This window comes from Cheilinus undulatus, linkage group 23, assembly GCF_018320785.1.
Source record: "Cheilinus undulatus linkage group 23, ASM1832078v1, whole genome shotgun sequence".
In the NCBI taxonomy this organism is placed as follows: domain Eukaryota; kingdom Metazoa; phylum Chordata; class Actinopteri; order Labriformes; family Labridae; genus Cheilinus; species Cheilinus undulatus.
The window spans coordinates 26,168,831-26,184,673 of NC_054887.1; the positions used below are offsets into that span (position 1 = coordinate 26,168,831).

General features: G+C 39.9%; 1 protein-coding gene across 1 annotated transcript in view; it reads left to right on the plus strand.

The window, feature by feature from the left end:
• The first annotated feature begins 2,182 nt into the window (after positions 1-2,182).
• lin7a (lin-7 homolog A (C. elegans)) overlaps positions 2,183-15,843 on the plus strand; it is a 76,875-nt gene continuing 63,214 nt past the window's right edge. The window contains exon 1 of the mRNA XM_041780679.1: positions 2,183-2,269. Coding sequence (XP_041636613.1) covers positions 2,233-2,269 — 37 coding nt within the window. The 5' untranslated portion in view covers positions 2,183-2,232. The remainder of the gene's footprint in view (positions 2,270-15,843) is intronic.

Consider the following 15,843-nt stretch of genomic DNA (forward strand, 5'->3'; position numbering starts at 1 on the left):
AGCGTTTAAGCATGTTACTTTTGATAAAAATGAAATTAGCATGTCATTTCACACTACAAACACTAGCAAGCATTCAGGTGAAGTGTTTTATATCAAATCCAATTCATTCGTTCATTTTTGTTGTAGTACAATAAAGCTCTTTTCAAAATGTAAACCACTTTTTCTTATATAAAAAAACTGTTTTGCAAATGTTGACAATGTGGATGGGCACATTGACTAAAACATTTGAAAAGTAATGTCAGACTTCATAGCTAAGTCTGTACAAATGCCAGGATGGAAGAATGGTGAAAAGCAGATTAAAAAGTTGACAAATTTTTATTTAAAAACGGTGGAAAGTTATTACAGACTGGCTGAAATGGGTTAAAAGAGGCAAATATGGTTGAAAACCTGCAAAAGATGTGTTAAGAAAGGCTTAAAAGGGCAAAATAAAATGGAAGAATGGTGAAAAGCAGATAAAAAGTGGAATATATTTGTTAAAATGGTGGAAAGATATTACAAAGTGGCTAAAATGGGTTTAAAGAGGCAAATATGGTTGAAAACCTGCAAAAAAAATGTGTTCAGAAAGGCTTAAAGGGACAAAAATAAGATGGTGGAATGGCTAAAAGCAGATAAAAAGTGTAGGGGTGAAGTAAGGTAAAAAAAAAAAAGGGTGGAAGGATGGTTAAAAGTAGTTAAAAGTGGCCAAAAATGGTTTAAAGTGCTAATAATGGGTCAAAAATAGCAAAAAATCATGTTAAAGAAGTGGTGGAAAGTGGTTACACAGTGGCAAAATGGTTTACAAGAGGCAAAAATGGGATAATAGCGGCAAAAATTAGTTAACAGAGACTAAAAAAGGGCAAAAGAGTTGTAAGAATTTTGAAAAGTGGTTAAAAAAGGCAGAAATCAGTAAATTGGCAGAAAAATGCAGTGAGAAGTACAGTAGCTACACAGCTACAAAAATGGGTTAAGAAAGGCAAAAGGGGATAGAAAGAGACAAAGAATGGTGGAAAGCAGTTAAAACGTGGCAAAAATGGGCAAAGTAAGAAAAAGGGGACAAAAAATGGAGAAAGAATAGTGAAAAGTGGTTTATAGATGGCAAAAATAGGTGAAAGTGGCAAAAAGGGACACAGATGGCAAAAAGGAATAAGTAGGGGATAGAAAATGGTGAAAAAAGTGGCAAAAATTTGGTTAAAAGAAGCTTAATTTGGTTAAAAGTAGCAAAAAGTGGTTGAAAGTGGTTTCAGAGTGGCAAAAATGGCATAAAAGCTGCAAAAATTCATTAGGAAAGGCAAAAAATGGGCAAGAGGGGTGTAGGCATAGGAAAACATCAAAAAACCTAAAAAAAAAGTTGTGGAAAGTGGTTACAGGGTTTCTAAAAGCTTTACAAGGGGCAAAAATGGAATAAAAACTGCTAAAATGGATTACGACAGGCTAAAAATTGTGCAAAGGGGTGAAAGAATAGTAAAAAGCTGTTAAAAGGTGTTAAGATTGGTTAAAAGTGTTAAAAATATGTTAAAATAAGTGGTGGAAAATGGTAACAGGGTGGAAAAAATGGGTCAGTAGAGGCAAAAATGGGCCACTGCTGTAAAATTGGATTAAGAAAGGTAAAACGGCGCAAAAATGGTGGGAAAAATTGTGAAAAGTGGTTTAAAAGAGGTAAAAAAAAAAAAAAAAAAAGTTAAAAAGTGGCAAAAATTGGTTACGTGAGGCAAAAAACAGTCAGCAGTGGAAAAATATGGCATTCATGTGTGGAAACAGCAATGAACAGGGTTTAAGTGGCATGAATAAGTAATTTGAATATCAAAACCCAATAATAGCTTGACATGCTTTTCAGCTCCAAAATAAAGTAATTGTAACAGGATACTAGCGCCAAAGCTAGCACACATGCATTGATATCATCTATAAATCACAACTTGGGAGGGTCCATTCAAGATCGATCATTGTGTACTCAACTTTAGCCGATCATTTTAGGTATTTACTTCCTGTGAGACAAAAAAGAAATGGTTATCTGTTGCTCTGTCAAAATACGTCCACATTAAAAAAACAGGCTAAAATGAAATATCTTTAAAAAATGGTAGACCAATAATCTGTTTAGTGCAGAGGATGCAAGGTGATGAGATGTGATGATGAGGATGGAGGTGGATTAATCCCCCTCCCTAACACTAAATCACTCCCCCATCTCTCTCTCTTTCTCTCTCTCTCTGTGATGCTGCAGCTCTCGTGCTCCTCTCCAGTCTCCAGTAAACAGCAGACATGGCGACAGTGGTCCAACCGCTCTCCCTGGATCGAGGTAAGGCGCTCGTGGCTTTTTCAATTTCTGCTTGTCATCAAAACCTTTTTATTTTTTCTGGCTTCTTCGTGTTTCCAAAACTTCCGCACGGAAGCGGGAAGCCGGGGGGGGTTTAGCTCCAGATGTTTGTAGCCCTTCCTTTTCCCGACACGGATTATCTTTACGGGGTTGTTATGTCAACGCAATACGAGCTCGCGCTTCTCTAAATAAAACCCTTCTGTGAGTGAGGAGGGAGCGCGTGCTTCGCTTCTTGTGTGAAAATATCGCGTTAATACTTATTATTTGCCCTTTATTTCTTCGACTAATTGATATCTACCCATACACCGCTTACAGTACGTTTATCCCCATCTATATTACATAACCTCCTCGCTTACATTATCCACTTACAGCCCGGTTTCTTCTCTGCTAGCTACTTTAGTCACACTTTTGTATTTGAATTGTGCAGGTGCAACTTAGACAGGTTGTTGCCCTCATAGTACACAAAATATGAACGGCTGCTGCCGTTTTGTACTTGTTGACAACCCTTAGTAGGCAAGCAAATTGCATATGCATGCCTAATTATACGTCGTGTGATGATAATACCCAGCCTGCTTTGCTAATTCACCACAGGTTGTGTTTACTATGAGCTGTGTTAGCATGTAATTGCAACCCAAGTGAGTTTAACACATATTTGTGCATCCCCCCGACCTCATTCACATAGTAGTAGTGCCTCTAGGTGGGAATAATTAGCATGTGTGCTACAAAGAGGTTATTGTGTAAATATTTATTCCCCCTGCTTCTATAACCCCACTTTCCAACTATGTGATACAGTAGCACTACTCTGATTTTTCTCAGCAAATTAGTGATCAATCAGCATCACAGAAAGTGACATCACAGCACCTGACCAATCAGCAGTGACTCAGAGCATCTCAAACTTCCTGTTTTCGCCAGAACTCCCAAAATGATGTTTAACATCTCTTTTAGTCCCAAACAAATGACATTAAAATCATAACTAAACATGATAAGTCAATGAAACTTGCACATTATACAGGTGAATATCAATACTAAAAGTCAGGATAGGTGTTGTAGGATTTCTAGCAATTACTGAATTTTAAGGGTGACAAAAGAAGGAGCCATATTTGGACATTAGCCTGTTTAGGGGTGTAAAATGTTGTCTGTATCAAGGCATACGAGCAGCTCATCAAGCAAGCCATACTTAATGTATTTTCTTGACAAATAGCTAATTATAATGTAGGATAATATTACTGGAGAAGATTAGCTAGAGATCCAGTGGTAAATCTGACTAATTTATGGAAATTAAGATATAAGTAGTAAAACAGGTCTGATTTTTAATCAGTTTTATAACCTTATAGCAGTTTTATGTGGTTTATATCAATTGTATTTTATTGTGAGTGTCATTACTGCTAAAATTAACTCAGTTATTCAAGATTTGTGATTGTTATAGGCATCCTGTTAGGGTCATATTATAAAACAGATGATACCAACATTACTTATACAGTATTCTGAGGCTAGTGAAGTCATTTAAAAGAGGTCAAAATCTAATGGCAACTTCACCATGTCTTGTAACATTAATATTTTGTATTTATTAATGTGCAAATAAGTTCTCTTTAGTCTCTCTCTATATATTTTTTCCATATTCAAATATTTCAAGAATTCCCCATAAAGGGTTAATATAACTGAGGTGATACTAGCAAGTTTAAAATGTCCTATATGTAAACCAGGCTCTGTTTAAATCCCCACTTTTAAGTCCTAAAATCTCAGTTCAGTGTTAAGCATTCCTGCTAGCAAAATAAAACATTGCACAAGCATTGCATAGGAAGTGGAAGCTGTCAAATATAGAGAAAGCAGACACCTAAGCTATTTCCTCTGTGCCAACTAAAGCTAGCATCAGCTCCCCTGCTACTTCCCATGCCACAGGAGGGGACTATAAATACACTTTATCTGGCAGGAGTGTGTGTTATTATGCAGGAATTAATCCCAACTGGTGTCACTTTTTATGTTGAATCGGAGCAATTAGCCAGAATTGATCATTTCAAAATGAGGAATGAGATTTTTGTGCTTGTCTTCAGCTGCAGTTTGTTCTTTAATAAAGATTGTGGGCAGTCAGGCTTTACTGATGGACTGATGGTGCTATAGCATGCAGAGCTAATGAATTAAGAGTAGGATTGCAGCAGGGAAAACAGAAAAACCATTCAACCCACGCTCTTCAGTCCACCACTCATCATATGGATTATTAAAAAAAAGCATTAGCTGGATTGATAAAAGGCTTTAAAACACTGAATGTCTTCCTTCTTGGTGAAATGTCAGCCTTATCTGATCTCAGTTGTTTGCAGGGCAGTGATTCAGATGTGACCTCAGAAGGAGGGGCAGATCTATATTCACATGCTGGGGCATGAATAGGAGCAGTCAGCGGCTGGCAGCTGTAAAGGCACGAACAGCCGTAATGACAGTCTCACACAGGAGCTGTCGGAGCGGTAGAGAGAGAGAGAGACAACATTACAGGCTCTGCTTTTGCAGCTTTTGAGAAAACACTGTAATTGCTAATGAAAAGGTTGTCTCGTCTCGTGTTGGGAGTATAGCCGCCTGATTTTGTGACTGTGTCGAGCACACGCAGCGAGGATAACGGACAGAGATGTTCATTTCCAGAACTCCCACATGGCTTGTTGGGTCACAGCAGGATGAAAGGAGCTTACATCACTGGCCTTCCTGTTATTGTCGGAGGAAATGACTGTGATAAGGAAGCAGAAGCATCCGATCAGGAACAATGGATCTGAACCTCACTGAATGATTTATAAAAAAAATGCTCAGTATTCTCTGTTGGGCTGGCATTTAACCGTAAATAGGCAAGTCCCAGAGAGAAAAACCTTTTTGATATGAGATAGAAAGGGCAGAGGCCAATGCTGGTGTCTCTCAGTTGCTGTTGCCAGAGGAATTTTTGTCAGAAACTTGCCCGAAATAAGCGACACTAGTTTCTGTGTGAGCTGAGAGATTGTCAGAGTGCAATGATTGCAAGCTGTAACAACCATTCACCCACCTAACGACTTAAATTGGCTATAAAACCGTGCATTGATCTAAATGCAAATCCAGCATTCATCTTCCCAATGCAAATGCTAGTTAATTGCTAATGCTAATGAGCATTTGCTAATTACAATCAAGCCAAAAAGTTTTGCTTTTTAATGATGATTCGAATGTCATTCGTTTTAGTTAAGAAGCTTTTATGTGTGCGGATGGAGCTGTATGAAAGTAAAGGGTTCCAATGAGTCTTTTCAGATCCATCCCACAATTTTAAAGATATTCCACCCAAAACCAATCATTGCAGTCGTACTACGGCTCTAAAGGAAAAGGCCAAGAATCCATCAACCAGTTAGGTTTTATAGCCAAATTGCTCCAGTGCGTAGTGTGCATAAGACTTTCAAACAACTCTCAGGTAAATCAATCAACTGAGCTTTGGGTAAGCAGATGAGATAATGATGACTTAAACATGGTAGATTTCCATAAAAGAATGAAGCCAATCTACTTTTGGGTTTGTTGTTCTCAGCTCTTTATTCACACTGATGGTGCTGCACTTTCTTCAGTTTGTTTATGTTTCACTCATGTTTCTTTGCAAGGGTGCAGTGGTGGTGTTTCTCTGCAGGAGTACGAGTTCAAAATGAGCAGTGGACTTTCAGACTGCAGAAAAAAACTGGTCTAAAATACATAAATGAAATAAGAATCAGATCAATTTTGGCTGCATATCTGATTAGAGATCAGCCGAACACATGGCTGCATTCGGTCAGAACACTGAGGGAGGGGTGGAGGTGTACTTTGGCCCCTGATGCACCCAGAGAATGGGCCCTCCCCAGGTATGGATTACTGATGATATATAATGTGTGTTGGATCAATAACATTACACCAATTTCACCAATTTTTCCATTCATTTCAGCCACCTCTCAACCCTTTCGACCACTTATTTCGCCTGTTTTTGCCACTTTTAACCCATTGTTGCCTCTGCTGACTCATTATGGCCACTATTAACCGCTTTTCACCACGATGATATGCACTTTTTTCCAACTTTAACAGCTTTTCGCTTTTTGTCATGCTCATTTTTGCCAGTTTTTTCTCATTGTTGCCTCTGTAGACTCATTGCCACTAGGGCTGAACGGTTTGTGAAAATAATCTAATTGCAATTTTTTTACTGCAATATTGCGATTGTGATTTCATATACGATTATTCATGTTCCTCATTTTATGTCTTGTTCAACAGACATAAGCAAGAAATCATTCTATATTATAACAAGCACAGTTTTAGGTGAGTTAAACTAGGGATCAACAATTAAGAAAAAATATCTTATTGCAATTATGGCTCGTATAGCCAATTTAATGTCAATTATTATATTGGAGGGGATGATCATTTCTCTTATTCTCATTTTGATGAAGAAAAATACATAAGCAAGAAAAGTAGGATTTTTGTTATAAAAAAGACACTTGAATGTTTGAATAATGTGTAAAGCATAAAAAAAGAAAAAGATCGTATCAGACTGATATTTTGACACTTTTCAGGTCAAAGAAATATTGCACTGTCTGCGATATGAAAATTGCAGCATGCCAAAATGCAATTTAATCTAATTTGTGATTAATTTCCCAGCCCTGATAGCCACTGTTAATCCCTGTTCACCACTTCTTTTGCCCATTTTTGCCAATTTTAACCACTCTTCCCTTTTTGTTATGCCCATTATAGCTGCTGTCAACCCATTTTTGCCACTTTCTGCCTTTTCATTTTACCTCTTTAAGCCCATTTTTGCCTCTCTTAACACATTCTGTTAGTTTAAACACATTTTGCTTCTTCTAGAATCTGGTTTCATCACCGTTTCTGCCCATTTTTCACCACTCTTATCCCAAATTGTCACTATTAAACCTTTTCCACCACTTTTTAGCTCATTTTTGCCACTGTCTACCCAATATTATCTCTGTTGACTCATTATTGCCCCAATTAACCCCTTTTCACCACTTTTCACACCCATTTTAGCCAATTTATCGGCATTTCACTTTTTGTAATGGCCGTTTTTGCTACTTTTAAGCTATTTTGGCCACTTCTAAAATCCCATTTCACAGAAGAAGCCTATATATAGGGCACAAATGAATACAGAATATTCATTAGGAAGAGCTCCGAAGAAGTAATGTTGGAAATTTGCTACTTAACCTCAAAATATGCATGACCTTTTTCCTCCCAATTCTGACAAGTTCACCCTCCAGTTGGGTTTGTACCTAATCAGACAAAAATCCCTCAATGCGTGATCGAAATGTTGAGCTCACAAGATTTCAGGTCAGATTGACCCTTGACCTATGTCCTCCAGAACCAATCAGTTCATGCTTAAATTAGAGTAGATATTTTTTTCATCCATCCATCCATCCATCCATCCATCCATCCAACTATCCATCCATCCATCCATCCATCATCCATCCATCCATCCATCATCCATCCATCCATCATCCATTTTCCATCCATCCAGGTATCCATCCATCATCCATCCATCCATCCATCCATCCATCCATCCGTCCATCCATCATCCATCCATCCATCCATCCATCCATCCATCATCCATCCATCCATCCATCCATCCATCCATCCATCTATCCATCCATCATCCATCCATGCAACCATCTATCCATCCATCATCCATTCAACTATCCATCCATCTATCATCCATCCATCCATCCATCCATCTATCCATCCATCCATCCATCCATCATCCATCCATCCATCCATCATCCATCTATCCATCCATCCATCCATCTATCCATCCATCACCATCCATCCATCCATCCATTCATCATCCATCCATCTATCATCCATCCATCCATCCATCCATCTATCCATCCATCATCCATCCATCCATCCATCATCCATCCATCCATCCATCATCCATCCTTCCCACCATACAACTATCCATCCACCCACCCATCCATCCATCCATCCATCCATCCATCCATCCATCAATCCAACAATCCATCCATCCATCCATCTATTCATCCATCCATCCATCATCTATCCATCCATCCAACTATCCATCCATCCATCATCCATCTATTCATCCATCCATCTATCCATCATCCACCCATCCATCCTTCCACCCATACAACTATCCATCCACCCACCCATCCATCCATCCATCCATCCATCCATCCATCCATCCATCAATCCAACAATCCATCCATCCATCCATCTATTCATCCATCCATCCATCATCTATCCATCCATCCAACTATCCATCCATCCATCATCCATCTATTCATCCATCTATCCATCCATCCAACTATCCATCCATCCATCCATCCATCCATCATCCATCCATCCATCCATCATCCATCCATCCATCCATCCATCATCCATCCATCCATCCATCCATCCATCCATCTATCCATCCATCCATCAATCCATCCAACTATCCATCCATCCTCTATCCATCCACCCACCCATCCATCCACCCTTCATCCATCATCCATCCATCCATCATCCATCCATCTTCTTCTGCTGGGTTGTTGTGGAAAAAAGGCTTAGCAAGTCAACCCAGACATCCGTCCCCCCAGAAGCACTTTCCAACTCCATCTGGGGGATCCCAAGGTGTTCCAAGACCAGACAGGATACAATATCTCCAGAGAATTCTAGTTCTTCCCTAAGGTCTCCTCCTAGCCGAGCATGTCTGGAAGACCTCTGAAGGGAGGCACTCAGGAGGCATCCTGATCAGGTGCCTAAACTGCCACATCTGGCTCCTTTCAATGTGAAGAGGCAGCAGCCCTATGTCTAGGGCTGAGTTCGGCCACCTTCTGAGGGAAACTGGCCCTATCAACCTGGAGGCTCCTAGAAGTGTCTCTCAAGGCAAATTGGTCCAAAATCCAATCAGTTCATCCTTGAGTCAGAGTGGGAATTTGTGCAAAATTTGAAGAGAATACCTCCAAGTATTCTTAAGATATTGAATTACAAGCAAAGGATAAGCATAAGGCTTAATGACCTTAACCTCTGACATGTAACTTCCAATATCTGATCAGTCCATCCTTGAGTCAGAGTGGATATTTAGATAATACCACAAAACATTCTTGAGATGTCAGATTCACAAGCAAGGAATAAACATGAAGCTCAATGACCTTGACCTTCCACATCTGATCAGCTAATCCTGAGTCAGGGTGGATATTTGTGCAGAGTTTCAGGAGAAGACCTTTAACTCTATGAGACATCACATTTGTAGGACTGGGCCTGACATACTTAAAACCAGTCAGACAGTCAACCCAAAAACACAATGCCTCTGGGCTCTGGCCTTGTCTATGGCTGGCACAGAGACATTAAAGTAGTTTCTTTAGTCTCTTTACAATGGACTCTTCAATGTGAGGATGTTATCCAGCTCTTTAAAACAGCAACTCTAGAAACACGTTGGAATTGGACTCTTTAGGATTTAGTATGACCTAAACTCTTCATTTTTAATAGACTGAAGGTAATAAGTGCAGCACTCTACTGCCCCAGTCCTTGTTTTCCCTCAGAGATCACGGCGGGTTCACTGATTCAAGGCCGGACCTTATTCCCATCACATGCTCTCGCTCACTCCAGAGATTTGAAGGATTAAAGGGCTGCTGACAAACTGACGTCACTCATAGCTGGTTATATCTCAACTCCCCCGCTTTAAACATGGAAAAAAAAAGGCTCCCAGTCTCTGAGGGACACTGTCTGGTATTTAGAGAGGATGGAGGAGACAATAAGTGCAATGCTTTCACTCTCATGCTTTCACCACAGGCTGTTTGAAAGAGCCATTAGCCCTCAAGGAGTGATTCATTTGTTGTTGCTTCAAGGGGATCATCGCTGTAGGCCAAATTAGAGTTAATTCTCCCGGCATGGGGACTGGACTTGTTTGCTAGAACCCTGTTGTCCCATTTTACTCATTCAAAGTGTGATTATTAGTGTTGTTGTGTCTGGGTTTAGCAGAAGAGTTGAAAGAGACAAAGGACACCCAGGTCAAAGTGGTGGCGGCAGATGGTAAGGCCTATTTTTGGACGTTTTATTTGGGCATTCATGCAGATTAGAGATGCTAGGATACCATTTTTCCTTCCAAATGCTGATTCCAAAACCTAGATCTGAGTGTTTGCCAGTAGCAAGTATTACCCAGATATTAGTGCAATAGAAATACAAACACTGGGATTATTTCATCAGCTGTAGACTAGACAACAAACATAGTATAGATCTGTTATGATAGCTTGTATTGTTTGTGTCTTATCACATGTCTTCCTATTGATCTGTATTCATTAACAACATTGGTTATTCACATTATGCTGCCTTAATTTGTGTTCTGATGATCTGAACTTGAAGTAAAATAAATATTCAGTTGGAAAACAGTTATTTTCAATACGTTGATATATAGCTAGCTTGAAGTGCAGTCTATGCAAGCATATAATACTGTCTCAGTTATTTACCTGCAAATGGTTCCTAGCTGCTGTTAAACAGTAGTTGCTTGTGGCAAAATATACAACAAGTATTAGGGGTTTACCAATTACAGGCCTGGCTAATTATCGAGTTGTACAACATACTGTTTTGCAACTTGTTCTCCCATCTCTTGGGGAACCAAAAAGTGACAAAAAATATTGTTCTGTGACAACAAGTCTTCAAAATAATCACATTTTTGCAAAAATGTCCTTTCACTTATTTTGTATTGGCTGTTTTTGAGCCATTTCTCAAGCAGTTCCTGTCTGCAGTGACATGTAGGGCCACATCACAGGCTCTCTGTCTCTCTTTTATGAGCTTTTTCAGGCCATGCACAGTTTGACACGGCATGTCATGATAACAGAACATCTAGTCATTGGTTGTCACCCTGTCACAAAGCATTCTGGGAAAATTATATGCCGGTTAGCATACCAAGCTAACAGCAAATCAATAGAAAGTTTATTCAAAATTGATAAAAAGACCTTCAATATAGGATTTACTGGTGTGTATTTTATCTTTAAAGACCCCAAAAGGTACTCATGTTACAGGCTCACTAGAAAAGCTCCTGTCAGAGCTACAAAGGCATGGATAGCGTCATTAGAATGGTACAATTACCAGCTTTAAGAGGGAAATAAAGTAAGAGGCTACAATATATGGTTCAAAAGTTACATTTTTCTCACCCGTGTCTTTTCTTTTCATATATGACAACGCCAATCTGATTTTGTTAATAGCAAAGTTAATCAGACTCCATTTGTCTGAATCTTTTTCTTATAGCCTCTAATAAAGTCTTCTAAACACCATGCTCTGTGGCTGCCTCTTCGTATAAATGAAATTTACTGAGGGGATTTCTCTAAAGTCAGGTGTACGCTGTGCAATTTTCCTGCAATTCAGCAACGAATTTAGAGTCACACGACTCACTCTGAAGTAGGCCCGACTTTCTGTTGGATCGGGCGTCGTTTGTCGTACTGTGTACAGGGGAGTACGATGGCCGACCACGGCCCGACTACAACCTTAAGACCTGCTCCCGACTGGTTGGGAGGATTTTTTGCATGTTTGATATTTTGGGTGTACAACTCCAGACACTTCCCAGTGAGAGCAGAAATGCAAGCAGAATAAACAACTTTGGGGGTTTGTTTTCCTTTGTGAATGACCAGACAACGTCCTAAATTACCATGACAATGGCTGGAATCACTTTCTGACGCACCCCCGCTATGGTACGGGAAATAAATGAGCAGGAAATGTTCCCACCCGCAGACCTGCAGCTGACACAGAGAGATAGCAGGAGAGAGAGAGAGAGAAAATATGACTAGAAACACTTTACCCTCAGAACCTGAGACTTTTTAAGAAGGAAACTCTGGCTTAAGTTTTCTCTAAGTTTTCAATCCAACTGTTGTTCATATGTTCCAAGAGACTTTGCATCACGTAAAAAATACCATTCCAGTGGGTTGAGACTTCCTGATACAGTCTCGTTGGCTTCACTCCTGACTGCTCCTTCGCAACTTGCAGGCGCAAGTAGGCAAGGGGGGAATGTTTAAGTGCCCTTCTTTTTGGCCAGTTGCAACCACAATGCTGTGCTGGCTGCAAACATGGCTGCACTAGACATCCACCTGGAGGATGTAAATAGCAAATCTTGTCTACACTACTGTATACTATTGCTACAATATCATTTAGCAGACGCTCTGATCTTACCCAATCCCTTGCACCTTTGATGGCAATGTAAACCACTGAGCTGTCCAGCCACTATACGCTGCTTTTGGCGTGTTCTGTTATTATCTCCTACAACAGCATGGACTTTAGGTTTGTCTAGTTTACACATATGACAAACATGGCCTTCTGCCGCGGTTACATAGCTTGCTGATGTGAAGATGACTGTTAACAGGATGACCACTGGCTGATACCAATGTTAGACCAATGCACTTGTGCATCATTAGTTCTAACTGTTTAAATTTCAGTAAAATTGCAGGACAGTTCATTGATCTGCAAGAAATGCGATTAGCGTTTGGAGTTGGAAGGTTGGGCTTAGCAATAGGTCAGCTGCCACACAGTGAAAGTTGAGTGTTGGGTCAGGAAGAAGGGCTAGAGATGAGCATCAGGCCCAATGATATTGACCTCTAAGGTCCAGTCAGGTCATCCTCGAGTCAGAGGGGACGTTTGTGCAAAATTTGAGGAGAATCCCTCAAAGCATTTTGGATTTATCATGTCGACAAGCGGGGTAAACCTGAGGCCTGACCTCCAATATGTGTCAATGTCATCCTGGAGTTAGAGTGGACATTTGTGCAAAGATTGAACAAAATCCCTTCAAGTATTCTTGAGATGCATGAACATGAGGCCTTATTATCTTCACTTTTTCCTTCCAGTTCTCCCTTGAGTCAGAATGGATGTTTTTGCAAAATATGAAAATCCTTTAAAGCCATCTCAAGAAATCCTGTTAACAAGAGTCGGCTGGACAGACAGAACGATGGCTCTGTTTGCCACCAGTGCGGAGCATCAAACCCAAAATGTGATGCTTGCAGAGAGTGTTAGCCTGATCAAAGTGAGGAAAATGTCAGCGTAAGTATTTTTCTACCAAAATTATCTTTTTTATGGGCCACTGGATATTCCCCAGCACTCATCTAGGTGTTGGTATCAGTATCAGAAAGGAGAAAATGTTATCAAACTTGAGTGTGGAGTGAGTCAGAGAAATGTCATCTAAGCCTTTTTGTAATCTGCTGACGTTAAAAGTGACATTTACATCAATAATCGCATGCAGAATTTAAAAAGAGGATCCTTGGCTTTCAGAGATGTTATCCTGACCGCTGGGTTTAATGAGCTCAGCCCTCTGATGTGGATGTATTTATTTACATGGCTGCAGTTTTGTAGAAATGACACTTCTAAGCACTGAAAATGAATTACTCTCAGTTCTGCCACTTTTATAAATGGACTAATTATCCCAGAAAACTGGAGCGCTGCCCAGCGGCCCAACGCAGCCCCATCAACAACACTGTGCAGCTTTTGTGGAGCGTTGAAGCCTTCATTATGTGTCACTGTGGCTTTGTTCAGCTCTGTGCCTTTTCTGTAATCAGCAAATGATGAGGATGACCTTTTTTAGTCACTGCCTGATGTTCAAGGAGCTCAGGAAGATGAGTTTACAGAGGATGTAGCCACAGAGACGGTGTCATTCACATTTACAAATACACGTTTTAAAGGAGTAATCCTCCAGTGGAAGCTTTTACACCCGTATAATCCATCTCTGATTTTAGCCCTTTCCAGGAATTACTTTGTCCTCTACTAACTTGTCCTAATTCTCATATTTTGTCTGTTTTTACCTCAGTTGGTAAAAGCTTTTGTACTGGCTCCAGAGAGAGGGTAACTTGTTGCTTTTAATAAATACAGCTACATTTCTGGAGTGTCCAAGAGAGATTTTTTTGGCACCAAAAGAAGAGAAACATGAGCCCCCTGTAGTCATAACTGGTGAAAAGTGTGTTTTTTTTTTCATATTTCCAGCACAAAATTTCTCACTGTGGTCGAATTTAATGGGATTATAGATGGTTCAGGACTTACTGTTTGACAATTTCCACCACAACATGGTTGTGCCCTGGCTCAAATTCGCTGTTAGGAAAAAAAAAATCAAAGCCTTCAATTGTGAAATGCCTTGATCTTTTGAAAGTTTTACAAACCTAAATTAAAAAAAAAAGCTGAAGAAATCTGAATAAAATGATGATTTGCAAATCCTTTTTAACTCATATATGACTAGGAACATGACTAGGAACATGCAGGCCAGTCTAGTATGGGCACTCTATCACTGTGAAGCCATGCCGTTGTAACCCGTGCAGAATGTGGCTTGGCATTGTCTTGCTGTATTAAGCAGGGGTGTCCTGAAAGAGACGTCTGGATGGAACCACATGTTGCTTCAAAGCCTGTATGTAGCTGTAGTGATGCTAACAGGTGTGCATGTTACCCATGCCATGGGCACTAATACACCTTCACTCAATCAGAGATGCTAGCTTTAGAACTTTGTGTTGATATCTTTCAGGTTGGTCCAGTTTGAAATGTGGACTTCTCAGACAACAGCACACTTTTCAGATTTAGGTCAGTCCATCTCAGAGGAGCTCGCGTCAGAGAAGTTTGCAGCAAAGAGAGGTGATTCTCAACTGGTTGAGTCATGGGACCCATCATCAACTCCTCGAGGAGAATTGTGACCCAAATTTGGGGTAATTTTTTGGTCAATCAGATGTATTTAATAAAAAATAGTAGAGCCTGAGCCTAAGACGGTACAGAAGGTGTCACAAAACAATGAAACAGGACAAAACATTCATGTTTTATGAAGTCTCATACCCAATTTGGCACATTTTTTTCCCAGGCAAACATCCGTGACCCACTGAAAAGGCTTCGCAACCCACTTTTGAGTCCTGACCCACCAGTTAAAAACCAGTGCATTTGAAGAATCAGATAAAAAAATGCTGGCAGATTCTAGCACACTGTCTAAACTTAGGAGTCGACCAATATTGTTTTTTTTTTCAGTGTCAGTACAGATATCTTATATTTTATACTATGCATTTATTATAATGTACAAAATGTACTTAATGTGACAAAGTAAAATTGCATGATCAAAAAAGTGTTGAATGACTAGCAGTCATGTGACATCTAGCCAATCAGATTGAGTTGTACGCAGGACATCAGGTAAGGAGCCAAAGTAGTGCGCTTTTTCACAAATTGATTTTATCGATTACCGGTAAAAGGAAATGCCCATACTGATAACCAGGCAAAAGCCAATTACCTGTCTGGCCATGGTAAATATTTGTCAACCCCTGTCTAACGTACAAATGTGTAGGACATCTGTTTTTCTTACCACATTATTAAAACAAAGTTCCACCATCATTTCAGCTGGTGTAGCTGGCGCTGATGCAGATTAAACAAAACAACACAAAACAAAACAATGGATAGTTGTAATCCAGTCACATAAATCAGTCCAATAAGGCAGAGGAACTTTTAGATCTAGGACCTTGTCTTCAAGGAACCAAATGGTCCCTGTGGCTCATTGTTGTCTGCTTTCCCATCAGGGCCTAAAGTCTCATGATTGTACAAATCAGACATCCCAACACATCCAGGTTTCAGGGGGATACTTCAAACAGTCTGATTATCTAATAACGCAT